General features: G+C 34.1%; 1 protein-coding gene across 1 annotated transcript; it reads right to left on the minus strand.

The window, feature by feature from the left end:
* Positions 1-7,745: 7,745 nt before the first annotated feature.
* On the minus strand, positions 7,746-11,168 carry LOC149209047 (L-gulonolactone oxidase 3-like). Its single transcript, XM_089394198.1, has 2 exons — positions 10,140-11,168; positions 7,746-8,880 (listed from the first exon to the last, which is right to left on the minus strand). The coding sequence occupies exons 1-2, from the start codon at positions 11,056-11,058 to the stop codon at positions 8,015-8,017; spliced, it is 1,785 nt and encodes a 594-aa protein (XP_089250324.1). The 5' UTR covers positions 11,059-11,168; the 3' UTR covers positions 7,746-8,014.
* Positions 11,169-14,063: the final 2,895 nt, after the last annotated feature.

Here is a 14,063-nt window from a genome sequence, read left to right on the forward strand (position 1 = left end):
GAGAAGCTTGGTGAGAAGATGAACTTAGAAGGAAGTTGATTGGTTGCAGGTGTAGAGCTCACATAGAAGAGAAGATGGCTATGGAGAGTCATATGGAAGGTTCAGAAGAAGGCTACAAGATGGAGGAGATGAGTACTCAAACAATCCATAGGAAACAGATGAGTCAAGCAGAGGTTGACAAGGAAATGACTGAAATAAGAAAAGAACTCGATGTGTTAGAAATGTTGCTAGAGGTGAAGAAAAGACAAGGTTGGGTCTTGAAGAGGAAGCCAGTGAAGTGATCTAAGTTGCAGAGAAGGCTGCAACAAGAACAGGTAAAGTGGTTGATGAAGAACCTCAGAGAAGCAGAGGCGGAAATGGAAGTTTCCATTTCTAGACCAGAACAAGGTGAAATGTTGGGTGAAGAGGATAATGGGAGATCAGCTGAAGATCTCATGAACTATTGGAATAGTTCAAAACAATTAGAAGATATGATGACCAAGGAAGCAGATGAGGCAATGAAGCCTTGTGATTTTAATTCTCATAGTTTGTGTATGTTTGCAGGATATGCAGAGGATGATGGACAGTCTGGTGAAACTGTCACAAACTGGAATGAAGCTCTTGAGGTGAAGTATGATGGAGGATGCCTTTTAGAGGAAGAAGGTGCTGATTTTTTGCAGCAGAAAGAGTTCATAGATGAAGTTCTATTTGGGGTAAGACAGTTAGATGAAGTTGATATGGACTAGAAGTCTAATGACAATGCCATAGTGGTATTACAAGGAGGTAAGCAAATGAATTTTTCTGATGAAATTGATGAAAGAATTTTGCAATATGATAGTGCATAAAACAAGATAACTCAAGAGGATTGTCGAATGAAGCTAGGAATGGAAGTTGTGATGAACTGCTAGAGAGATTTCACATGGAATTATAATTCTTGGAAAGATTGCTCAAGGAACCTGAAGGAGAAATGAAGCTTTCAGAACCTGATAAAGAAAAGGATATGGTTACTATGCATGATAAGGATGAAATGTCTTTAACATTTATGGAGTTAAGTAAATGTTTAGATTCTTCAGTTAATGATGTAACTACAGGTATGGAAGACATCATTAATAAATATGATGCTGAAATCAAAGAAATTGAGCAAAGATTATTTGAAGGTGAAATGGAAGATCAGGAGCAACAAGTTATGTCCTTAGAGACACGAAGGAGACAGAAGTATTAATTCAATAAGATAAAGATGGAAGGAACCAGCAATTTAAAGGAGACGATCAACAACATGAGAATGAATTTGAGGAAGGCATTAGATTGTAGAAGTATAACAACTAGCAACAGAATGAAGAACAATAGATTAGTCTAGCAGTACAACGAAAGACAAGTGAAGACCAAAGATACAGATGGAGAATGAAGAAAAGGGTCAAGTGCAAGTTATTGCAACAAAGGTGGAATGGAAAGCTGATGAACGAGTTCAGGGAACTTGAACAAATTCATATTGATTTGTTAGAAAAGGAGAGACTCAAAGGCATGGAGTCACAACAAGAAGGATCTGCTGAAATCTAAAAGATCTATGATGGAATGTTGGTGTTTGAAGCATCAAAAGAAGATGAAAGGTATTGTATTTTGAAAACTGAAAGTTGTTGTGTGTTTGCAGGTTATGAAAACTTGAGGGAAGACAAGCAGTTATTGGAAATTGTTATCTTAACAGGTGGAAAGATGACTACCCACAGTCATATGAAGAATAAGGAGAGAAGTTACAATCAAGTGAAGGAAGGTGTCTAGTCAGATGACATCCAAAGGATAAGTCAAAAGGAGGATGGCAAAGGAATTATTGAGGCCAAAGGAATGTTTGGAAAGAAAGAGATCCATTCATATGAATATGGAACAAAGAGTTTTCTCAGGAGAACTGATGAAGCTATCACAAACCAAATGGAGAATCTTATGAAGACCTTGGTGTCTCATAATTTTGAAACTAATATTTTGTGTGTAAATGCAGGATACACTGAAGTAAGAAAACTGTTTAGTGCTGTCATAAGTGAAGGGAAAAGCAAAGATATGATTTTTCAGAAGTTAGAAGAAGGAAATTCACATAATCTTGTGATGCATAGGAAAGAGCAATTGTTAAACATAGTTGTAGTGAATTATTCAGATATTAGACAACTATTGAGGATTGAAGCCAGAAGAGAACAACTACTAAAGGTTGATATAAAAGAATTTGTAGATATTAAATAATTATTGAAGATTATTGACCTTGAAGGAAGCCAGAGTAAAGAAGGACTATATGGAAAAGAAGTTGTCAGAAATATTGGCATAATGAGGAAACAGGGTAAAGCATTTGTGTTTAATGAATTGATTGATTCTAGTGAAGATTTATATGCAGAAACAAGGAAATGTGGAGTCAATTGGAAACAAGGAGTTGATTCTGAAGATCAGATTGAAGTAAGGAAGGATGAGATTAGAATGTCTCAGAAAGGTGGAATGATGTTGAAATGATAGTATGGAACCATTGAACTAGAGATGAGTTCAAGAGATAATAGTAATAGGATTACTATTGTACTACAAAAATTTATTGATGAAGAAGAGGCTGAAGATGACATTTCAGAAGCAGACAAGTATGATGCCATGATCCTTAAGGGTGCAAAAATTAAGTTACTAGAAGAAGAGGTATTCCAAGTACCTAAGCAAGCAGGAATAATTCTTAGTTTTCAAGAAATTTGTGGAGTTGCAGGTATACTGAGAACTGAAGTAAGAAGTGGTGAAGCCATGAATGAGAAACCATAATAAGGAACTGAAATTGTTGCAGTGGATCAATGGAGAAGGTATTTGTACATTTCAGAAATGTATATGGAACAATATTGGCACAGGGATTATGATGTTCTTATTCAAGAACACATCTAGTTGCAGGAGGATAGTATTCATCATCTGAGAAGTGAAGTGGACAAAGAAATTGAGGAGCTGTGGGAACTCATATAACAACATTCCAATAAACTAAATAAAGGACAAAAGAAGGAAGGAATATTGGCTGGAAAGGATGGTACAAGTGAAGGAAATGGTAGATTGCAAATTAAAGTGTGGAAGCTTGACATAAATTGTGATGATGAGCAAAAAACAGTAAGTTATATGAAAAAGACAGCAGCAGACAGTGAAAGCATAACTAATGGACTACTACAACATAAAGTATGGAGACCTAGAGAACAACAAACAACAGCAACCAAGGAAAAAGTACTGAACAAAGTATGGGATCCAGGAGGACACAGAGCAGAAGCACATGATTAGGAGATCATGGCTATTTTTAACCAAGGGAGTCTGATGCAGGAGCATCTAGACCTAGCCAACAATGTGATGGTGTGGTCACATGTTGTGGCTAATGAAAGTTTGGAGGAAGACTTGGTTGGTTAATTTTATTAATTTCAAATTATGTAAGTAGTTAATTGTTGCCTAATTCTGAACAGAATTGGAAATAAAATGGCAAGTGATCCTCCTTGCGTGGAGATCAAGCCAAGTAGTTAAAATTGTCTACACTAGGATAGGATTTGATTTCTAAATAAGTAGTCTATCCCTTCAATTATGAAGGAGATGGTTAGATAGGACATATATGTATTTGCCTTTCTTTTCTGACGAGTGGAGAGTAGAGAGACAGAGAGATAAGATTCACCAGGGAATTGTAAGCCTATGGGCAGATTAGGAACAAAGGCCACTAATTTGTAGAATCAGGCCAAAGAGGAAAGATTTAGGCAGGGATTGAGTAGAGCGAGAGTAAGTATAGTGCGTGGATTGTATTTTGATAGCAAAGATCTTTCATTTAATTCGGGCCAAGGCGAGACTCTGTGATCATTTTATATTGAATGAATGAAATTGCTGTGTTTATGATTAATTATTGGGTCTGCGGAAACCCTCGATGTGCTTTAGTTTTCTTTGTATTCAATTCGAGGAATTATCCCTTTGTTTTGTTAAGATTAATGCCTAAATCATATGATTGATAGAAGTTGGGGCCTTTCTTTTAAATAACATTGTTTGAGGCGTGTCGGCAAGCCTTTTTACACAGTTTTGGTCTCGCAAGTGAAAAACCCATTTACACTAGGAATCGTTGCAAAACACTGAACTGGATCCGAAATTCGGATTTGAAACTTTATAAAGGGTGGCTTATATTCTTATCGGGTCCGAAAGACTGATTGGATCGGCGCATCGCAGCGGAAAGAGGCTGTCTTGGAGGATTGCGACTATGCGATATGTGATTAAATCGTAGCCATCAGATCGTAATCATCCGTGGCTGTTGGATCACAGAAGCGTTTTTGTAATAGTGTATGGTATTTCGGATGGCGGAAGGACGGTAAACAGTATTGAAGGTTAGACCCCCGATTCCATTCATCATTCGACACGTGGCAAGGAGGAGAGATAGAAAACCATTTATCGGGCGGTTAAACCTCGGGTTAATTGTCCACTCGAAATAATATGTGGACCATCAGATCCGCTACGCGCAAATCGACGGTGGAGAATTGGTGACAGTTTAAATGTTCGGGATCAACGTTGACCGTTAGATCGGAAAGGGGAATGGACAGTGGAGATCAGTCGATCGGGGATCAGTGATTGGAGCACGCAATAGGGAGTCGATATTCCAAAGGAAGGATCTACCGATAATTATAGAGGCGGATGTATAAAACTTAGTTCCGGTTAAAGCGTTTGGAGCGGGGTTTTGTTTGATTTCCTGTGTATTCATATATTTTCGATAAAAAGTGTTGAACGGGATTTTCAAGGCTAAGAGCAATACAAAACTCTCCTTATAGTTTAATGACCCCGATAGTTTAAGTGGTCCCGATTTTAAAAGAGAAGAATCAAACCTATGCTTCCGATACACACACACACACACACACACATATATATATATATATATGTATATATATATATATGTATATATATATATATATATATATATATATATATATATATATATATGTATGTATATATGTATATATGTATGTATATATATATATATATATATATATATATATATATGTGGGCAAGAACTTTAAAGGCTTATAAGGGGGAGAATAGTCCCGGTAAGGTTTGAGGGTGTAGTAACCTTATGGTTGCATCAATTCAGGGAAAATTTTATCATCATATAGTCATTCCAAAAGTCAAATAAGCCGGGAACAACTTTCAGCCCTTGGTTCATGGATCAACTCCCAAATTCCAAATCTGGTGTTCCATGAAAGCATGAGCCCTTAGCTTGGTTCCTCTTCATTTCGATTGAGCTCATTCAAAGGTGGTGTTGCTCCTTCACAGGCAATTAGCGGATCTTCAGATTCTGGCTGTGTGTTTGAGAATAGCGGTGGAGCTTCAGATTCTGCGTGTGTTTGCCAATAGTGGTGATTCGACTCAATTGTGTAATGTTTTATCTACGATTTTAGCAAATCCAGTGTCCTCCCCCAGCATTTTATTTGTGCTTGACTCCCCCGCAAAGTTTGATGACGGGTTATGTTCAGATGGTTCAGTTAACACATCAGTTTCATCATCCAACCTATCTGCCGACTCCGCTTACTACTCTGGGGTTGGTTTGAAGTGTATAAGCTCCAGTCTTGTCTCGTCCCTTTCCCCCTTGTCTACCTCCTCCTTCCAGTTACCCCATTCTAACCTCCTCCCTTAGTCTCCTGTCCCTTGAGCTCCTTTTTAGAAATAAAAATAATATATTCAATTTAACCTCCATAAATAATAGCAATATTATTACTAAAAATAATAGAGTTTATTTTAATATTAATCATAATTTTCACATTAACTATAATAATATTATTATGTGTTTATATGAAAAGAATTTTAATAGTGATATTAATTTATTTTGTAATGATAATTATGATTGGTAACGTTTTAATAATAATAATTTTAATTTTAATTTTAATCATTATAATAACAATAACATTAATTTTTTTTCCCTATGTTCCTTTCTTTTAATAATAAGAGGCTGATTAATCTTTTTAAGTTTTTTTTTTTATTCCTAGCTTTTTACTCTTTTAGAAAAGGTTAAATTTCACCTTTTGTTAGAAATATTTTTGTTGAGAATATTATTGACCACTTGGGCTCTTAGGGTTTCATATGATGAGCAATTGGAAAATGAGATAACCCATATCCTTATAGTCTTTGAGAATAATGGCTATAGTAAGCTCCAAGGTCTCAAAGCTTTCTTAAATGTGAACAGAGGTCTGAAACCAAGGAAAGACCCTAGGGATTTATTTGGCAGTGTTCAACTTCTATTTATCCAGGGTACTACTCACAAGATTGCATGTATTTTAAGGAAACAAAACATCTCTTCAACCTTTAGACCCTTGAACACCATTGGTGGTTCCCTTCAATTCGTTAGACTCGTTGGACCCAAAGAACATGAGAGGTGTCTATGTGATCCCCTATTCTTGTGGGACCCCATACATTAGGGAAACTGGTCGACCTATAAATCAGAGAAACCAAGAGCATGTTGCTAATATCAAGCATTGTAGGGCACGGTCCTCATCTCTAGTTGAACATGCTGAGAAGACAAAGTGCCACACTTGTTTGGAAGAGTCTAGTGTCATTGCTAGGATTAACCATTTCTATCACCGCAAGTTTAGGGAGGCCATCAAAATCAAAAAAATGTCTCATACGTTGAATATGGACGACAGATGGAAAATTAACAGTTGTTGGATCCCATCTCTTTTCTCCCAGATTTTTTCCTTCTCCTTCATCTCTTCCCCTTTGTTTTGTGATCTCTCCCCTCTTTTTTTATTAATTAATTATTATAATTTTTATTTTTTTTATTTTATTAATTAGTGATAGTTATTATTATTTATTTATTCCTTTATTTAGTTTCATTTTATTTTTATTTGATTCCTTTATTTTAGTTTCATTTTATATAGTTTGAATGGGCCTAATGGTTAAGAGCATGTGTTTCCTCCTAAGAGGTTATTTTTGTTCATTTTTCTTTTCTTATGGTAAGTTAGTTATTTCGTTATATTTTTAATTATTTGTTTTTATTATTCATTTCTTTTATTTTATTTATTTGTTTATTTATTTTTATTATTTATTTAAATTTTTTTTTTGGTAGGTAAGCACCCACGGGGGATTTGAACCAGTGACCTATCGCAAGGAGTGCATTAACAATGCATCCATTCACGGTCAAGCCAAAGCCACATGGTCATTTATTTAATTTAATTAATTAATTTATATATATTTGTTTTTTAATTATTCTATTGATTATAATTGTATTTTAATTGGTGTTGTTTTTTTTGAATCATTAGAGATGATTTCTAATAATATTAATAATATTAAATGAAAATAATAATGTTATTATTAATTAGATATTAAATGATAGAGAAAGATTTTGGTTATTAGTAATTTTTCATTAAATAATATTTTATTAATTTTTTTATAATTAGCAATATCTTATCTTTCATTCTTTAAGGTTCAATTTAATTATTTAATTATTTTTTCTGTAGTATATATCAAATTGTATAGATCAGAACATTTATCAAAAATCTTAATAATAACCACACTTAGTGGTTAGAAACAGGTAGACTAAAAAATTTGTAATGTGACTTACCAAAAAAATTTATCATGAAAAATAGCTATAAATCACAGAAATTTATATTCTAATCTAAATTATCTATCTTTTTTTCACTCTCATAGCCTATTTTAATCAGATACATTGGTTGTGACAGTGACATTATATGAGTAAAATTGAAATACCAATGGAAGAAAAACCAAATCTTATTAACATATTAAACAATGTATAAATCAATTCTCTAACTCATCTCAGATCAGCTTAAGGTAAAAGTCCCTCCTCACGGACATGAATATCACTGTAAATGCTACTACATAGTATCCAGCCAAAGGTATTTATGATCTGAACTATAATGATTCGAACAGCTAACCTATCTTTATCGTGTGAGAAAACCTAGGTTAATATCATGCTACAAAGAAAAATTCTGGAAACCCTCAATCCAATCCTATAACGGGTTCAACCTACAAAAACTTTAACCAATTCTGTGACATTCGCCTCGAAAAAGCATTTTCTTGTTCATTGATGCCTGCAAACGCGAGCACTTCTCCAAATTTTACCCGGTCTGCAAAATAATCCATGCCGTGGAGAGCAATGGCGATCTATTTTACAGACGCATAATCCATCGAAAGCACATCCATCTCGCCATCTCTGAACTGTGGCCCATTTCCATTTGCCCAACACAGCATCCGACCACTCGCTTGAGAAGAACCCAAATGGATCAAATCTCTGCTTTACCTCCAAGAATTTTTCCAGGCTCACAGCTCTTTGAATAGTTCCATCGAATGTAAACACTCGATTCTTCGCCCAGTGTGGCCTTCCACCATATTTTTGCAGAAGCAGCTGCTCAATCTCTTCCATCACATCTTCATTCCACCTGGGAGCATTCGGTTGACGAGAGCGATAGTAGAAGAATTCTATATCGACAGTGTCCTCCTTAAAGCCCAAGTAGGCTTCCGATTTCTTAATAAAACGCATCAGAAATCCTCCGTAGTAGTCTATCCCACAAAAGGCCTTAGGGTTGAGGCCACGGAGGAGCTTGATGTCTTCAATAGCTCTGGCGATACTGGAAAGAGGAATGGCGATGGAAGTGTGGAAGAAAAAGCTCCCGTCCACTCTAGAATCCCACCCGCAGATGATATCATTTGCCTTCAAACGATTTGCATTAGCCGGGCATATGTTTGCCTTGTGATTCTGGTCAGTCTCGGGGTCAGACTGGCATCCAGAGGAGGACTGCATGTAGTTGTTATATCCCACAACGGGGTATCCTGTGAACTTGATCCCATCGTTCAGGAATCCACCTCCTGCCTGCATTGTCTGGCTCAGTCCGGTACTGGCTATCTGACAGAGCTTGTTCACATTCTTGGTTGCTTGTATCTGTTCCTCTGCAGAGCAACAAGCAACTATGTCAATTTGTATAGTGGATCCTAAGGTTCGTTAATACTAAAAAGAGTCATAGAGAACAGAATCCATGTAGAGTGATCCAGAGGTCCATTTATAATTAAAATAGACAACAGGAGAACACAAGCTAAAGAGAATTGCAAACAGAAATAAAACAATTTTACCTCAATGATGGGTGGTCAAAGTTACTTAAGCAATGGAAAATGGTGGTGATAATGAGCTGAAAATAAATTTGATTGTAATGGAAATTTTTTGAAATGAAGTTAAGTCAATTATTTGATTTGGCTCTTAGATTCCCAAATATTTCTAGAATTCACCATTAAGATAATGATTGCTTTGCTAAATGAATAACACGGTGTAATTTAAGTATTTTGTTCAAATTTATAAAACGAAAATTTAAAAATTGATATGTATCTTAAAGTTTAGAGACTTTAGTCAATATTACTAATTCATAATATACAAACGGTAAAACAACGGAAAATATTTAAATATTTAATAATTATGATTTTATATAATATTTATATGATTTTGGAAATTTTCAGACAGCAATATTTTTATGTTATATTTAAGAAAAAAAATGAAAAATTAATCCACCTAACCCTCTGCGCGCTGATGTTTTTATATTTTCAAAACATCTAAATTAGTATGGCTCACATCAAAACACCATAGAGTAAATTAATGATCAATTTTACTGCTTTTTCATCCATAATGAGAATGCTTTTTCAACTAATAAAGTAATGATTAATTTTATTGTTTTTCATCCCAGTTGTCGGATGAGACTAATGAATGAGAATGCTTTTTCAATGCATAAGAATAATGAATGACACTGATGATGCCTAATAATTGCTATAAAACCACTATATTTCAAAAGGAATTTACCAGAGCTAACACTAAATGCGTCAGATTGAGCAATATTCCATTTTTTACTTCCTGCATTTCGAGCTGATATACTGACTATATAAGAAGAAAAGGAATGGGCTTGCTTTGAACCTGCAATGGACCTCTACAGTGACCATAGATTGTAACATAAACCCACAAAAAAAATAGCAAAAGAAGTAGGAATTTTTTAACAAGGATTCAAATCCGATCTCTACTCGATGCTTCTCTTGAATTTAATATGAAATTCATCAAAATAAGTTTCCCAACTAACAATTAGGATCTATCAGGGCAAAACAAATTTCCCACCGAACAACAATTAAGTTAGAAGAAGGGTGAAAAATAACCTATACCCAAGTGGGATTACCTATTTGTCTGCTCTGGACGATAGTCTGCACAGTCTGCGGTCGGAAGAGAATCTGTAGGTTTTTTCCCTCTCCCGGAACCGAAACAGGAACCCGGTCATCTATCCTGTAAACAACACGTTGCAGAGAAGGATACCACGTTATGTCTCCAAACTCGTGTCGTCGGGCAAAAGGAACGACCGCGCCTTGAAAACCTAAATCGTCTCTCAAATTGAGAATCACCGACCGTTTGAACATCTTCTCAACTGCAAACGTGATCCGAGAAATGGCTCCCAGCACCCCGAGAGAGATCCTTGCAGCCTTCAGATCCTCGTCATTCTGCGTAAGTCTGATTACCTTCGCGTATCCCTCGTAAGGCGGCGCCGGAACCACCAAGCTCATTGCCGCCACGTATTCAAAGACTCCGCTGCCCTTTCCCCAGAGTCCGCTACCGTGAGCCGCCGTGCTCACGACGCCGGCCATGGAAACTGCGTCCCAGTAAGTAGTATGCGGCAGGGTCAGCCCTTTCGCGGCCAAACGTTTAATTAGGTCTTTCAATTGAACTCCGGCATCGACTGTAACGGTCATGGAGCTCTTGTTCACTCTGATTCTTGAATTGTAGTCTCGAGTACTGATGAGAACACCGGCATTGCCACCCGGGCAAGCAAACCGGTTAAAAGTATGAGACCCGACGCTCATAACTTTTATCTTTCGCCCTTCCCTCACAGCGCCTGCTACGGCCTCGATAAGCTCCTTCTCGCTTCTCGGGTACACAACTCTTTCGGCCTTGCAGACCTTCCGATCCTGCCATGACCCTCTGAAATTCGTTATGTCACAGCTTCTGAAGCCACATGTGACCGTTGGAGCCGAACAAGCAGAAACCAGAGAGACATGTCTGGCGATCAAAACGAGTGCCCAATACCCTAAAATCGCGATCCTCATTATTGAATTCTTGCAGCAAACAATTGGAAGCCAGGATACTTTGAATATTGGTTAGAGCCAGCACAATCATTCAAATAAGTCTAACAAAGATTGCGAAATTTCATGGTGGAGAGAGAGCAAACAGCCCCACTGCCATTAATAATGATTCGAGAATTCCTGTTGTAAATTGCGTAATCTTCGTGTGGAATGATAGTAGTTTTGGTGCACTGTTACCTTTACGAAATGGCATCGTCGGGTTCGGTGAAAAAAAGTACAGGGAGTTCGACTTTTTCAGAGTTTAATCAAATGGTGTGCCAACGACCGGTGGTTTTGTCGTGGGCCGCATGTTAAGTTGAATGATGAAGGTTGGTGATCCCATTATGGCGTCCACAGGAGAAACAGCATGTTGAAGAAGATGAGTGTGGGGGCAGAGGCAGGGGCTTCATGCACAGTGTTACATTCACTCTTTTTCTTGCATTGTTAGGGATGTTTTTATTATATTTTCCAAAATATTTATTTTATATATTTCAAAATTTATGTCAAATTTACTGATAATTTAAATAAAGTTGTTATCGATTTGACTTACTCTTAAATTGGGTAATTAAGATTTAAAATGGATTCAAAACTCTCTTATATTATTATGTTTCTTTTCTCTAACGGTTAAAATTGCCTACTTAGAGTTATCATTAACACATTTTTTATTCGGCATGTATTATGATTGCAATCATAATCAAACAAAAAGGAAACATATTCCAGAATTTATAGTTGAAATTAATGCGCACTTTCTCGAAAGGAAACATATTCCGGAAAAAATAGTTGCCATCAAAACGGTCATATTTTGAAAAATATTCCATGAATTTCTTCAGATCCCTGGGAATTAATAATAATCACAGCGTTCGAATTTGAACATTCTTCAGAATGATTGCATGGTACACGGGTAAATTTATTCTCAGATGCTAATATCTTCAGAAGATTATCCCAAATATCTAAACCCAATGATTAAGGTTGGCATTAAAGCTGGCTTTGTCTACAGGAAACATGTTCCAGAGCATATAGTTGCCATTAGAACGGTCATTTTTTTGCAAAAAAACCATGAATTCCATAGCTCCCCGTGAATTTATAATAATAAAAGCGTTGAAATTTGATCATTCGTGAGAATGAGTACATGGTACATCGGTAAATTTGTTCTCTGATGCTAATATTTTCAGAAGATGATTGGAAAAGTATACCCTTAATGATTCGTTCATCCGGAAATTACTGGATCACACTTAAGTTGGGTACGATGCGCAGATACTTTATTTTAATTTTTTCTTCCTGAATTTGACAAGATAAAGATTGATTTTGATAAGATAAGATAAGAGATTGATTTTGATTTTTTTTCCTGAAGTTGATAAGATAAAGATATTATTATAATAGCATTATTTTATATTTTTATTTTTTTATCAAAATTTTATTGAATGAGATTATAATGTTTCAGTTTAAATTGTGTTTTTAAATATATAAATTAATTTAATTTTATATATATATATATATATATATATATATATATATTCAAATTTTTTATTCCATTATATTTTAATGTACAAATTATATAATATAAATTAAATATAATTAATGTAAACTTACAAATTTATTTTCTAATTTTTTTTTATCTTAATTTACCCATAAAAATCATGATAATCAATATATATCAGTCACATTCATATTAATATAAAATCTGAAACAAGGAAACAGCATAAAACTAAAAAGCTTTGAGGGATAGGTGATTACAACTTGGATGTTAAACGAATTCACTAGCTCTTTATACCTTTATTTAAATCAGATATCTTGATTAAATTGGAGAGCTATGGGAAATCTTGTTTTGATTGTTGTAAAGTTATAGTTTTTATTTTAGATATTTTTTAATTTCAGCAAAGTTTTATTAAGATTTCTCTTTTTATACTTTGCTCAAATGAGATATAATATTTTTAAAGATACTCACTTTTAATATCAAATTAAATTCGTAAAGAAAATTTTATATTCAAAAGAATTAGATTTAGTATTTAATATATCAAAATTTTATTCCTATATTATTATCTAATATATAATAAAATTAATGGTATTTTTAAAATATATTTATACTTATTTTTAAGAAATGTAATGTCATATTTTCAAAAATATATATTTTTTAATAATCCAATTGAGAATTTTAAAAGAAAAAATTAAAATTATATTTAATAGAAAAAATTAAAATTATATTTAATAAAATTATATTCCATATTTAATATATGGAAATTTAAATATAATTACACTTAATATATAATTAATTGGTTATTATTTGATATATAAAAAATTAATGACATTTTTAAATATGTTTTTACACATAGGAACAAAAGTTATAATCTCTTAAAATATAGATTTTACTTTTTTACTTTTTTAACTGTGACCATTAAATATAAAGATTATAGTTTAACCTCTTAAAACCTTTTTGTCCATAGCCTTATGGCTAAATCCGTTGGAAAATCAATGTGGTTATCATTAACAAATCTTTAGTTCAACTTTTATTAAGTTTGCAATTGAAATTACAGAAGTCTAAATTCCTTAATGGTAAAGCTATTCACTAAGCTTAGTTTTACAAAGCGATTTTTTGGTTTATTTTCGGGCAGAAATTGTATTGGAATTTGATTTTTATTTTTATTTCATTAAAAAATTTATGAGTGAAAATTACTAATTTTACATAATTCAAATGTCTTAAGAATTTCAATATTTTTAATCCTTTCCTATATTAAAATATATTTTAAATAATAAAATAGTGAAATTATACGAGATTTCGATCAATAAGTCACTTAGTTTAACGGCTATTTACAATTGATATTAAAACGGCCGTTTTTAAAAGCAAAACCAAACAATTAATTCATCCCGTATTAAACCTGCTATTTTAAAACACTAAATCCAAAATTGGCTACTTACAAAATGCAAATCCAAAAATTTAACTTATCTCTAATCTAACCTGGTGCATAATAGTTAAACTATCACATCTGGGAAAT

The sequence above is a fragment of the Pinus tabuliformis genome, chromosome 1_2 (genome assembly GCF_031772625.1).
Source record: "Pinus tabuliformis cultivar Carrire ecotype Pingquan chromosome 1_2, CPIR1, whole genome shotgun sequence".
Lineage (NCBI taxonomy): Eukaryota > Viridiplantae > Streptophyta > Pinopsida > Pinales > Pinaceae > Pinus > Pinus tabuliformis.

What these genes read in the sequence shown, in the direction of transcription:
- LOC149209047 (XM_089394198.1), bottom strand. Translation starts at nt 11,058, where the DNA reads ATGAGGATCGCGATTTTAGGGTATTGGGCACTCGTTTTGATCGCCAGA. An exon ending in CGTCCAGAGCAGACAAATAG is followed by an intron (nt 8,881 to 10,139) that starts GTAATCCCACTT and finishes GTTGCTCTGCAG; the next exon opens with AGGAACAGATACAAGCAACC.